The sequence below is a fragment of the Coturnix japonica genome, chromosome Z, assembly GCF_054131305.1.
Source record: "Coturnix japonica strain WE chromosome Z, WE-NBRP24, whole genome shotgun sequence".
NCBI lineage: Eukaryota > Metazoa > Chordata > Aves > Galliformes > Phasianidae > Coturnix > Coturnix japonica.
Genome location: NC_140702.1, coordinates 2111621 through 2125322, shown reverse-complemented (window position 1 = coordinate 2125322; position 13702 = coordinate 2111621). Strand labels below are relative to the sequence as shown.

At 46.7% G+C, this 13702-nt stretch overlaps 2 protein-coding genes across 4 annotated transcripts; one reads left to right on the top strand and one right to left on the bottom strand.

Moving 5' to 3' along the window:
• Positions 1–1198: 1198 nt before the first annotated feature.
• LOC146753414 (immunoglobulin superfamily member 22-like) lies at positions 1199–3216 on the top strand. The gene is made up of 3 exons (XM_085529355.1): positions 1199–1224; positions 1637–1923; positions 2583–3216. Exons 1-3 carry the CDS (start codon positions 1199–1201, stop codon positions 2867–2869), a joined length of 600 nt encoding a protein of 199 aa, XP_085385481.1. The 3' UTR covers positions 2870–3216.
• A 1601-nt stretch (positions 3217–4817) lies between these two features.
• LOC146753413 (rho GTPase-activating protein 32-like) lies at positions 4818–13695 on the bottom strand. Of its 3 annotated transcripts, XR_014939962.1 has the most exons (15): positions 12886–13695; positions 12687–12758; positions 12218–12340; positions 11941–12018; positions 11680–11761; positions 11080–11223; positions 10543–10645; positions 10250–10382; positions 9665–9747; positions 9430–9537; positions 9026–9153; positions 8345–8543; positions 7834–7979; positions 6528–7516; positions 4818–6244 (listed from the first exon to the last, which is right to left on the bottom strand). XR_014939962.1 is itself a non-coding variant. In XM_085530493.1 (13 exons), exons 1-13 carry the CDS (start codon positions 12738–12740, stop codon positions 7095–7097), a joined length of 1803 nt encoding a protein of 600 aa, XP_085386619.1. In that variant the 5' UTR covers positions 12741–13695; the 3' UTR covers positions 4818–7094. The 3 variants fall into 3 exon arrangements, 1 of the variants encoding a protein (XP_085386619.1); XR_014939961.1 differs by having other exon boundaries at positions 12687–13695; XM_085530493.1 differs by having other exon boundaries at positions 4818–7516; positions 12687–13695.
• Between the last annotated feature and the right edge of the window lie 7 nt (positions 13696–13702).

Below are 13702 nucleotides of genomic sequence, written 5' to 3'. Positions count from 1 at the left end.
CAATGTCTGTGTTTCACTGATCCTCTATTCCATTTCGTAATGCGAGGAGTTTGATATCGAGATGGGAAGGTAATGATTTGATTTGGATGTTGGACTGGGAATCAGAAGATCTGGGCTCTCTTCAGGTTGTCAGTCTTATTGTCTGACTTCTTAACAACTTTCCTTTCTTTCTACTACTTTTTTAATGATGTTTTAAGGCATTTTGAGCTGATAGGTGTAGTGTTCATGTGCAGTAATGCTGACATGAGTAAGTAGGGTGATAATGTATGGGTTTTTTATATTCCTTCTAAATCTCTGCTTTCTCTTGTTCCATCCTTCTTAAAGAGCAATCCATTAATCTAGTAAAGGAGCTGTGTGATGAGGATGTGACTGAGCCTGAAGAAGCCAAATTTGAATGCGAGATATCCATTCCTTCTATGAAACCTCCCAAGTGGTATCTACGTGGGGAAGTCTTACAGGCTGGAAGAAACTTGATTATGCAGCAAGAAGGCACCATCCACCGGCTGACCATACCGAAAACCACCACTGATATGACAGGCACCATTCAGTTCTCAATTGGCAAATCCAAATCCACAGCCAATCTGCTCATCAGAGGTAACGTATCCTGGCTTGATTTACATCATGAAGATGAAGAATTAATTAACGTACAGTCTTCCTTCACTGGAGTCTTTGAAATATTGTGTGTTTTCTGGAGGGTCTGCTCCATTTCCTTTTAAAAGTCGTTGGACACTAAATAAGACAGCTGCATCTCAGTAAAAGATGTGTTTGAATAGTTGTGATGTGCTTACTATTCAGATCTACAGAGCTGAGGTTTTTTCCTTGGCTATACCAAAGAAGTCAAATCAGGTGGAATTAATTGTATTTCTGAACTAGACAAGTTTAAGTTTGGTAGCACCTAAATTTGATGCAGTTTGTCATTGATTTCATCTGAAGGAAATTTCCAGGCTTCTTATCTGCTGTTGTCCCCAGCGTAAGAGTCTCCATTCACATCCTAAAGTACTTGTTATATTTTCAACTCACTCTTATTTGAAAAAAAGCCTCAACTGGGAGCAATTTAATAAGCACAGAACAAGAACTGGACCTTGCATTTAGTAGATAATATACAGTATTACTTTATAGAAATGTAGTCAATGGCATTCCCTATAGGCAATCGTTTGTTTTATCTTTAGATAAAGTGGTTCAAAGAACAATTGTGAACATGGAATTAATTGGAATGGAATACACGCAAGAGACTTTCCTCTTCTTCCAATTGTCCTCATCCTTTCTTCTCTTCCACCCCTGCTTTGCAGATTACCATTTACAAATCACCAGGAAGTTGGAGGACAAGACAGCTTTGGAACGTCATTCTGTCATCCTGTCCTGTGACTTCAGGCCTTCTCCAAAGGTTGTGAAATGGTTCAAGGGCCACCCACCCATCGAGCCCTCTGAGAAGTACAAGATCAAGAGGGATAAGCATTCAGCAGAGCTCAAGATTCTGAAGCTGAAGCCCGATGATGCTGGTGTGTACAAGTGCAAGGCAGAAATTGCAGAGACTGAGGCCACGCTGACAGCTGAAGGTATGAGCATGGAGGGTGGCCTCTTCCATGTCCTATTTCACCTCAGATTTCTCTTCTTAAGGTTCTTATTTTTGTAACAGTTCACCTTGTTTCCCCACAGCTCGCAATGTAGAAGTGACGAAGCATCAGCATGATGTGGAAACTGAAGAAGAGAGCTCTGCTGTCTTCTCCTGCGATCTGTCCCATGATGACGAGGACGTGGAATGGTTCCTGAATGGCAACCTGCTTTACACCAACAATTACAATGACATCAAGAACGTTGGCAGTTGCTGCACACTGACAATGAGTCAGGTTAAGCCTGAAGATGCTGGCACAGTGACAGTGAAGTCAGACAAGGTGTCAGAAAGCGCGCGCCTGAAGGTGATAGGTGGGTCTGGTCACAACCCTCCTGGATGTAAGAGATGCTAAGGAGCTCCAGTTCATTCTGTTGTGAAGCAATCCTGCTTCTAAAGCTCACCTCTCTGGGGTGACAAGTTATCAGGGGCTTTCTTCCAGTGGAAGGTTCCATTGCAGCAGATATCAACGAAGGAGGATGGTTTTGGTGTCCTGCCAAAGCATTCCATTGCTTTTTATCATCATTTTACTTAACACAAGAAGAGTTACAGGAGCAATTTTTTTACTGCTTCAGTGCCATGCAGTGTCAATGCTGTTGTCTCCAAGGATTTATGACTGCAGGGAGAGATCAGCTTATCCTCTTAATCCTGTGGCCTGCTGTATGAGCTCTGCTCCATGTGAGGGCAATGCCAGCTCTCCAGCTTTAGAAGAGCTGCATCCCAATAACTTCATATGATATCAGTCCCACCCACAGCAATGCAGGCTGTCCCTCCTGTTCCCTGTATTCTCCTACTGATTAGTTCAGAATTCCTTAAAGCGCATTCTGTCAAGAGACATGAAACCGCTTTAGGTTCTATATTGGTGTTGTCAGTACTGGTAAAGATTTATTGATCTCTCCTTAAAAAGCTGAAAGCAACTGGAAATGTCTCAACTTCTGTATCACGTTGTTCTGTTTTGCCTGTTTAATTGCAGAGAAGCCTGCTGTCCTCATGAAGTCCTTGGATGATGTTTTTGGTGAGGAGCGGGGTGTGATTAAATTGGAATGTGAAGTCTCTAAAGAGAAGGTCAAACCAGTGAGGAAAAAGGACGGTGATGTGCTCACTTCTGGCAACAAGTATGAGCTGGTACAGTCTGGGAAGACCCTATGTCTCCTTCTCCATGACCTCGAGAAGCCAGATGCAGGTTTCTATACCTGTGATATTGGCACTGATGTTGCCAAGTCAAATGTCGGCGTTCAGGGTAAGTACTGTGGAAAGTAAAGGAGTGCTAAAAGCACATTCAGTGTGGTCACTATGTCTTACACCTATTCCCCCACGAGCCTTAATAGTTTCTACAATAGAACTGTATTTCTGCAATTTAGCGCAGTGATGTCTGGAAAATTCCCATTGCTTTTGATGTAAATGTATCTCCTTTTGCCATGAAAATCACAAAAAACGTCAAGAATGTCCTGGAAATGTTTCCTTTCTAAACATCCCTAAAATGGAGAAATGGTTTGAACACCAGTAGGGGTAGGATGGTAACAAATTAGCTAATAGAAACATTTAATGTCTTGTCGTAGGCAAAACCCTTTTCCTCACGCAGCATCCTAGAGTTGTCCTCTCTGTTAGGTTTTTCCCTCTGTAGCTCATTGAATCTTCATTGTGCTCCATGGACTGAGCTGCTTTCCTTGTAGTTCTTCCAGAGCAAAGCCAAGAGATTCACGTCTCTTTTTTTTTATAGCTTTCTGGTAATTCTGAGTGGAGAATGTCTTAGAGAATACATCAGTGAGGAACGCAGCCATGATCTGCAAATCCTGAGTTCAAACACCAGTACTGCTACTCACATTGGTCACGAATGCCTTTTCTCCATCTAAACCTCATACTAACCTATCTCTTATCTTCCAGAGCTGAATATTGGCATTAGCAAACGGCTGAAAAACAATGAAATCCAGGAGGTAGATGCACTTTTGAATGCATTCTGTCCCATGAAAGCATTGATGAGTTCAAGTGGACACTGAATGGAAGCAGAGTGGAAAGTGGTGGGCGATTTAAAGCTTCTAACGTGGGTTGGTAAGAGACTCTCCTTATCAAAAGTGTGACTTTTACTGACTCTGGGGAAGTCGTTTTTATTGCCCGTGGTCTAACCTCCAAAGCCTCTCTGTCTGTGAAAGGTAATGAGATGGGAGAGATTCTGGGGTCTGATTCCTTCATCTGTCTTCTGATAAGATTGTCATGAGAGCTAACTCATAATATGGTTAAAGTGAATAGCAACCTTCTACTTGAACCTTGAAGCACTGAGAATTTCTCTTAAAAATAAGTAAAAGGAGGAACCATTTGACACAAATGTGAGAACTACCCAAAGCACTGGGGTAGTGTTGGAAATGGGCATCTCACTACAGCTTGTTCCATTAACAGTAAATCAGGAATGATCTGTTGAGGGAACTGTGGGAGCAAATATCCTCTAAGTATAAGCTGAAGGGATGGCCTTCACATCATCTAGCTGTACAACAAATTCCTATCTAGAACATGTGCATCTGAGAGCATCATCTGAGGCTCCCAGTGTGCTCAGTGGAGAAAAGGAAGAGGCAGTTTTCAGACATGGCTCATCATCCTCAATGGGGTAGATTTAAGAGAGAATTAATGGTGCCTGGAATTCTATTGTCTGTACTTTACAGATTACTGCTGGCTGTAGGATGGCCTCTGTTGCAAGTGCCTCTCTAACTTATGTCCAGCATGTAGATGCGTGTATTTTGAGAGAGGCATCCTACCCTAAGTGTATGTTACTCAAAAAGCATGTTTTCTTTCAGAAAAACCTACTGAGGTAACAAAACAGCTGGAGGATAAGACAGCAGCAGCAGGGCAGGACATCAGCCTGAGCCGTGAGCTGTCGAAACCAGATGTGAACATCAGGTGGTACAAGGATGGCAAAGCAATCAGAAAAAGCCAGAAGTACGACTTGCAGCAGGAGGGAACTGGGGCCATTCTGATCATCCATGACTCTACCGCCAAGGACAGCACGGAGTACCCCTGTGAGACAGAGGACTCTGAAACAAAAGCCAGGGTCACTGTGCAAGGTGAGTTGAAAAGCACACTGGGGATGGCATGTAGAGAAGTCGAGGTAAATATCTGCAGCCTGTGGGTGATGTTTTTCTCTTCTGTTTCCTTGAGCGGGATCAATTCTTAGTTTTCAGAAAATATGGTGGATTAAAATATTTTAGTTAAAATAATCTCTAAACTGAATGATAAATGGCATGAGAAAGCAAAGCTGAGAACTAAGCTCCAGAAGAGAAAACAAAGTCAAGTATGGCATATTTAGAGACAGATGAAGAACCCTTGAGCGCACTGAGGAGTACTAGCATACTCTGGAATGTCTCTTGGGCTCCCTACAGCACACATACTTGCTCTGGGGCATGTCTGGATGTCTGTAGAGCTAATTGCAGGGCCCTGAGAAACCTCTGGGGCACATTAGGGGTGTGCCTAATTAGTTTCCATGAGAGTGTTTCCAGGTTCCCAGAAGTCAACAGGGAAGCCTTTAGAGACCCCTTGGGAAGACTCAGTGGGGCCCTAGAGTGATGTAGCAGCTTGTGTTGGTTGCATCTGCTTGGCAGGGAAGCGAGTACCCTGGTGGGAGCTGACTGACTGGGAGGTGATTCCCTTGGTTTAATTAATTTAATTACCTGGATTATAATTAAATAACACTGTTCAGCGTTCAATCAAGATTATATTTTTCCAAAGTACTGCAGTCGTGCATCTGTAGCAGCTTTCCTAAAATATATCGAGTTTATTCAAAATTCCAGTGATGCTCCTAAAGCACTTGAAGTGCATTTGAGGTGGCGAGTGACAAAACAGCTCTGAGAGAATCATCATCAAATCAGAACATTGGAACGGTAACTAATAGCAGAGATTCTGATAAGAATATTTAAATTTTGAAATTACCTTTTTCTAAAGTTGTATTTCACCAAGTTTCATCAATGTGCACACTGAAGAGCTGACTTGCTATGTTTCTTTTTATAAAAAATCATGTGTTACAATTGAGAAAAGAAGGTATAGCATGGAACATTCTCCAAGTAAAGTGCAAAAAACATTTCTTCACAGTTCCAATTAATGTCTTATGTTTTGTTCACATCTGTCTTATGCTTTGTACCACATCTGACTGCTGTGGAACATAACAAGCACATATGGGACAGTACACAATTCACCATCAACTCAGCAATGACTGACATCACTCCCATAGAAATTCTGAAACAGAGCTGTGAAAACTGAAAAGTAAAACATTCAGCATTTTCATTGGCATTTTGGTAAAGTTGCTGTAATAATGTCATAATAATGTAATGTAATGTAATAATGTCATACCTTCCTCCATTTTAAAGCCAGAGAATACTGCCCTCTGAACAACGAGGAACAAGATTTGTGGTGCTCTGTTAAACTTTTTCCAGCTCTACAGCATCTTTCAAAAGGCAATGGGACCAGTAGGCTGCATTCCTATGTACCATCCCACCTGCCCCCGTGTTCTTGAGAACTCCACAACTCCAACAGAAGATATTATCATATTTAAATGCTTTTTCGCTTACCCCTAAAGTAACTTTCTCCATGATTTTAGTGCAACTTTTTCACCAGTAAGAAGATGCCGCCCGAGTTTTACCTTTGCAAAACCACCTATAATTCAAAACACAGATGCTTAAAGTTGAGCGTGAATTCTTCTCTAATATAATACAACAAGTAAAGCAGAGTACCTAGCATTGGGTGTAATGTTTTAATTAGAGGAAGAGGTAATCAGCACCATCAATTTCCAACTGGTTTCAAAAATCCAATTTCAAGTTTATACTAATGAAACCTGACTTAGAGAACTGACAAGAGCTGTCAATCTATTCTCAGATTAATTCTAGAGTGCTGAGACAGACTGTTAGGCGTGCTGTTTCTGTACAAAGATGACACTTACCCGTTCCAACTGTTTCATGGAATTCCTAGTACTGGAGAATTTCCTCGTAGTCACTGACAGACATCCTGAAATGTGCAAGAACTGAAGATCCTCCAAGCACGTGCAATGAGGAAGTGCCAGCAGTGTTCACATCCTACTTAGGACATATTCTTAGAGGCAGAAGGGACACTCGTGGCAGATCCAGCAATGCTCATCTTCTCACCAATGTGCATCCCCCTCTCACCCAGCAACAACAAAACACAGTGCATGAAGCTGGCTTCACTTAGGTTAACAATATGGAACATCCCTCAGGGCTTTGTGCCACAGAGCAGTAGCAGGGCTGGACTACAGCTTTAGGAAGCAGTGGAAGCCTTTCCCTGTATGGTTACAGTGTCCGTGCACGCACCCCACAGCCAGAGCATTGCAAGCTGAGCTGCCTTGCTGTTTCCTGCACTCATCCCAATCTCTGCGAATGAAAACTCAGAATTCAGTCAAGGCGTTGATTGAGCACGAGCGTGCCTTTATTCAATGGGACAAAGGAGGGGGTGTGAGGTCTGGTGGAAAGAAGGGACTCATCCTCTTTTGTCATCATGAGAGTGGCTCAGTGCTTGTGATGTTGCCCGGATCCTCTGTCTCTTGGCCTGATTCTATGCCCCCCTCCGAGATCCTTGGCTTGTCCTCTGTTATGCTGACCTGAGCCTGCATGGTAGTGTCGCTTTCTGGGCACTCGGGCTGTGCTGGTGCTGGGCTGTCCTCGAAAAGCTCTGGATTACAATCCTGGATGGTGCCTGTGGTGTCTGGCAGGCTCAGGTCAGCAGCTTCAGGAGGGATGGGATGAATGAGAGCTTGGACGACGATGACGTTCTTCTCTCCATCGCTGTTTTCATATGGAAGGCTGTCAGTTGAACTGAAGCATCCTGTGCTTCCCGTGAGCTCTCCATTGAGGGAAGCACAGGATGCGGCATCATCAAATGCCCTGTGTCCTCGGGTAACAGAAGGGCTGGAGTCACCTAGGAAGGAGAAGATTCACAGCGGTTAATGTCGAACATTCGCAAGATGAATCATGAAAGAGGTTCTTGACATTTGGCTATGTAGTGGTGGTGGGCAGAAGCAAATCGGCTTCAAGCAACAGAGTCACTGTCTTGAAAGTGATCCTCGTGCAGGTCCAGCTCTTGTGTTGACAAGAGACTCATTTAGGAAAGACAGGGGTCAACTGAAAATGTCAGGCACGGGCCTGAACTCCACAAGGAGGTACAAGCCCACTGAAAGCATGAATTCTACCTGTTGCTGACAAGCAGTGTTTTGAAAGCTGGATTTGCACCCTTACCTTCCAGGACCAAGACTTCTACTTCGGAGGGCTCCCTGGCACTGCTCTGCAGTTGGTGTTTGGCCACAGGGGATGGTTTGCCCAGGCAGAAGCACGAACACCAACTGCCAGCTGGTGACTCTGCCCTCTTACTGGGAGAACTTGGTCTGCAGAGAGAAAACAGAGCATGCTGTCAGTCGTGGTGCAGGGTGAGTGAGGGAAGAGCTGCCCCGAGCCCTTGACAACAGTTGCCTATTCCTGGCACTCCCTGGTTTCTGCTGAAACACAGCTTATAAACGTGCTCTGTTTCAAACAGCAGAGGATTCTTCCATTCCTACAGCTCAGCCCTCAAGTCCTGCTGGCTACATTTCTCTCAACCATGTTAGTCAAGATTCAGAGCATGTGAGCAAAGGCTCCACAGCCGGACAGGACAGGAGCTGGCAGGCTCATATACATGTAACGAACAAATAATAAACCAATAATACCCACCAAACCAATGATGATAGGGGCTGGAAAAAGTATTCCTCTTTACCTTTCAGATAGAAAATCAATGACCGTATGGAATCTGCCCAGTACAGCTGCGGGGCCTTCCTCAAACACGATGTCGCTGCTCCGTGTCGCGGTGGGAGAGCTGCTCTGGCCACTTCTCTGAGCCTGTGCCTCCTGCACGGTGAGCAGCTTTGTGGCAGGAGGCACCCACACAGATTTGGGCCCGGCCAGAGAACAGTGCCCTGAAAGGGAAAACCACAGGTGAGACGGAGGATCAGAAAGCAGCAGCACAGCCATCACAGTTCTGCATTTCTCTAAGACTTGCTTATCCGAGCCACTGGAAGAAGAGGATCTCAAAATAACCATGTGCTCAGGGGTATGCTCGTGGCAAAGGACAGCCATAATTATGAGCATCTCTTGGTATCAAAACAGGCAAACAAAAACCCTATAAAAACTAGGGGACAGGGTTCTCAGAAAGCTTTGCTGCCACATTTCAATTAAGCTTCACCTGCTTGCAAAACATCTTAACGGCAGTGACAGTTTTCTCAATGTAAGGTTTGGGATTGGACACTTTGAGGAACCAGGAATGGGGCACCATATTCTAATCTAAGCCCAGAAGCCTGTTGTCTCCTCAACAGTTAGAGCATTTTCAAAGGTCTTGGAGAAGGCCTGGATTGGATCAAGGTGTCAGATCAACATCAAGCTAATGGAGGAAGGCACTCACCCTCTCCCACGGCTGTTGTGGATTTGGAGCAGAAGAGGACATCTGCGTGGCTGATGAGGAATTCCACCACAGCTGACTGGGTCTGCAGCTCCATGCAGGCAGCTTCTCCGCTTGTGCTCTGCTGGGATCTGAAGAAAAGGCAGATCTTACAAGTCATTTCCCCAAGATCATTTCCCCAAGTCTGAAATTCTGTAGCCAAAAACTGTCAAATTGGGCTCTAGAGGCTTCCACAGTGGGCAATCAGTGATGCCACTGACGAAATTCTCCTGCATGGGATCAGGGATGATGATCAGGGACACAGCAGTCCCAGCTAAATGAGTAGAAACTGTCATCTAGAAATTGTGCCCCTGGGGTTGGGGGAGAGCAGAACTAAGCAGCATGTTGAAATGGAAAAAGAAGTTTACCTTAAGAGGTTTGGAGCCCACACAATCGCCAAGTTCTTAGCGTCCATGTTGGTTACGGAGCAGTTCCCTGCCAGAGACGCCAAGTGTCTCATCAGGTATTCCAGGGTCCTGGAAAACAAGAGAGGCAGATGTTCAGCACCAAAAAACAAGCAGTGTTGCAGTGCACTTCAGAATAGCATCATCGCCCTCTGAAAGGCAGCAGGGCTGAGCTCAGCAGACCGAGCGCAGCACTGACCTGTAGTGAGGAGCGGGCAGCTGCTGGATGGCGTCCTTCATTCTGTTCACCTGCTCCTCCTCTGTGGCAGCGCAAACAGCGTCCTGGAAAAAGGCAGGAAGGGATTCAGACACCAGTCAGGCTGGAGAGCTGCCACAGGTTTGGGAACCATGGGGACAGCGCGCTGGTGGTCAGCACCGAGGCAGACTCGATGCCTTCCAAGAGGAATCAGGGGAACACAGCAGCACGCAGCCTGTGCCATCAAGGCCAAGCAGTGCAATCTCTGGGGGGCTTTACTGCCTGATTGCTCAGTGTAGCTCCTCGCAGCAGCCATTCAGCTCCAAGTCCACTTTGCTATTAACCCCATTCTACCAATAGTTGGGGAACAGCAAAGGAAAGGGAATTCTCACAACCATTGTGAATTGCTTAAATAAGCACCTCCTGGCACCACCACAAGTGCCATCAGTGAGAGGCAGGATGTGGCAAAGACATGCCTCATGGGGCTAACATTAAGAAAACCTCAGAGCTGGGGCACTGCTGCAACCACTAGCCAGGATGCCCAGGGAACAGGTACGTGTCATTTCCAAGACATTGCCCTGAGCTTACCAAGAACTTGTCATACAGCTGGTTGGTCAGGAGAGGGTTTGGGAGCTCCCTGAAGTACAACTTGCACAGGGAGCTCACGCTGTGAAGTTCTCGGATGCTGAGCTCAGGAACCTGCTCCGTACTGAATTCATGGCTGCAGAGAAGGACACAGAATTGGGCAGAGGGCTTTGAGAAAGAAGAAAACAAGTCCAAAGCCACACAAAATACAGTCAAGAAAAGAAATGGGTTCCTCTGAACGCCCTCAGCATGACACGGGCCCCTACTGACAGCTGTGTCAGTCGCAGCACTCTTACCGTAGTCGCTGGATCCTCGATGCCACGCCAGACAGGCGGTATATCCCCTGGACTACGCCATGCTGCTCTATGAATTCAGAGCAGCTCTGGAGGACCTGGGGGACTACAGAAAAAGTGCCAGCGGTTAGCTCAGCTTCTTACTCAAGTCCTGGTTCAGGCCGTGACCTTTGCACATCCCATCCACTAAGCCCAGCCGAGCTAATGCTTGCTTCCTCCTTAGAGGAGAAAGCTGGCAGAGACAGCTGTGAGGAAACTACACAGAGATGTGTACTTGGCTTTCCAGAAATGCCACGACCTATCAACAGCCTGGAGAAAGTAATTCTGGCAAAGCCACAGACACTGCAAGTCCCATCACAGCTCCCTCAAGAATGGAGGAACCCAATCTCACGTCCAGAAGAGCTAGGAAAAGGATGCAGGATGCTCTCTGTGTCCAGAAGGCTTCCTACGTTTTCAGGCTGAAACAATTGCTGGGTATGATCTCCCTTTCACCTTTAGACACCCAACAGAGGAAGATGTCAGGAATGGGCTGTTCCTTACCATCACGGCCAGAGCGGAGAAGGTGCTCCCCCAGGTCACAACCAAACACCCCTTCCTTCGTTGGCTCTGGCTGCGTCGCTCTACTGGGGCGGGCCTTCACCAAGGAACGAAGGAAGGTACTGAGCTTGCCCCGTTTCTTCGGCACTGTGCAACAAAACAAAGAAACCAGTTCATTTCAGGCTTGGATTGGCTGTACAGGGCCGAGCATAACGCGTTCGACCGAGCACGTAACAACATGAAGAACATTCCCAACAAGGACACGCAAGAACTGTTTTCCCCATCCCTGCAACTGCCCAAGGCCAGGTCAGAAGGGGCGCCAGACAGCCAGCTCTCAGCCCTGTTAAATGCGCAGGCTGGCGATCCAGACTGCCTGAGGATCCTTTAGGCCCCTTCCAATCCAAAGCCATTCAAGGAGGATTCTGTGACTTCCCCATGTCCAAGAATAAACACAGAGGGATTGGGCCAGATCTCTGCGTGTTCAGATGGAGCTTAATGCAGTCCTTTTGCTAAGCTTGTTCAACTCGGGTATTAACAAAACCCCTGAAAGCCACGTTCTGACCCCATTTTATTAATCCACATTGTCAAATATAAAATACGTACCAGGCTTTGGCAAGGAATTGACGAAGGACTCGGGAATTTTTCCGTTGATGAGTTCCACGCACTCACCAGGGAAAAACCCAACCTGTAACAAGATCAAAAAGCAGGTGGGCATTAGCTCGAGCCCAGAGACAAAGGGAAAGTCCTCTGACACCAACACAGGGCAACTGTTTGCATCCAGAAGCCATCCCGTGCAGAGTAGCTCCAACCTGAGATTCCCGACTCTACTGAACTTGTGCTCTCTAGTCAGAAACGTGTGCCTACCTCAAAGCCACGCTTGCCTCTCCACCAGGGGCTCAGCTCCTTTGGTGGCATTGCAATAATGCTCACCATGTCTCCAACCTGCAAGAGATTGAAACATCAATCCCAGCTTCAGCACAGCTGGCAGGAAATCACAGCTCAAATAGCTGCTTAATTCTGTGCCGCAGAATATCCTCAAGCTTGACAGCAAGGGAGAAGGAGTCTGAGAGTATTCCTGAGGCGTTCACACCCTACACTACTCTCCCGTGTATGACAACAAGGAACGCCTGGAACTGCTTACCTCCAGGGAGAGCTCATCCGGCCCCTGGGCGACGTGGCTCTTAATAACATGGGCCGCCGCAATTGCTGGAACGTTAAGAGATGACACCACACGCTCCAGCTGCGGCTTCCACATGTTATCAGCCTGAAAAACAGAGCACAGGCCGAGGTCAGAAGCTGAGGACAAACCAGGAGGATTTCAAGGTGAGGAGCACATCTGCAGAGAAAGCTGCAGCAAATGCACTCCGTCCTTATCAGGAGCCCTTCAGAAGGAGATGCACGTCTCATCACAGTTTTTTCCCTTCCTGGCGTGCATTGCCAGGCCATGCAAAGATGCATCTCTCTCTACCCAGACTAATCAGCAATGGCACTGGCGCAGACAGCTGGCCAGGCCCTTTTTGGCCCATTCTTTCCTGCAGGAGAGTACATCTGCAGCTCCTTCTAATGGCTCAACACAGGGAACAAAGACAAGCCAGAGCTTCATACTGTACCTCCGTCGCCGCCACCTCAGGCTCACGGCTGATCCCACTGCACGCGACGCCCATCACAGTAATGTGAAGACTCTGGAACAGAGCAGAAACACACTTCTGTTTTCTCTATTCACACAGCACAGTATGGGGACACTTCTTCACAACTACCCTCGCATACCCTGCAGCAAAACCATGCGGGGGGACAAAACATGGCACGTACCTGGCAGTGAGATCACCTCAAGCTATCTGCAGCAGTTCCTTGTCGCTTTGCTCAGATGGAATGAGAGCAAAAGCTGCACCAAGGCAGTGGGTGGAGGGCGAGGAGAGGAGAGAGAAAGAGCAGGTCAGTGAGCAGGGCTAAGACAGCCATGGAATAACACACACAGCACAACCGTCCCATCCACTTGCTGCAAGACATGCTGAGTCTCAGGCTACGTGATGCCTGTCCGCCCAGCAACTTTACAATGCTTCCACAACTGAGCAAAGACAATTTAAGAAGCACGGGACAGGTGCCAACTTTACTGATACCCCCTTTGGAACGTGTGTACCAGGGGAAAATTACGTCTGATTGTCAAGAGTAAGCAATACGGTGCTGTGAGCTCCGACAGCCAGCAGTTCTCAACACCTCACTGCCCACCCATCCATCCCACGCCAGCTCAGCTTACCTACAAGCTGCTGCACACGACGGTGTGATGAAAAAGGCACTAAAGGCACTAACTAAAATCACTAACTAACTAAAGGCACTAACTAACTAAAAGCACTAAATAACTAAAGGCACTAACTAACTAAAGGCACTAACTAACTAAAGGCACTAACTAACTAAAGACACTAACTAACTAACAGCACTAACTAACTAACGGCACTAACGGCACTAAAGGCACAAGACCAACAAGACAACCAACCACTCCGACCACTAGCTCACCCACAAAGGAACACAGAACGCACCGCTCCTCCCCTCATTCCAGACGCTTATGACATCACCAACGGCCAACAGCCTGGTCCACCATGACCCCCCACAAGGCGGGGAGCCAAGACCA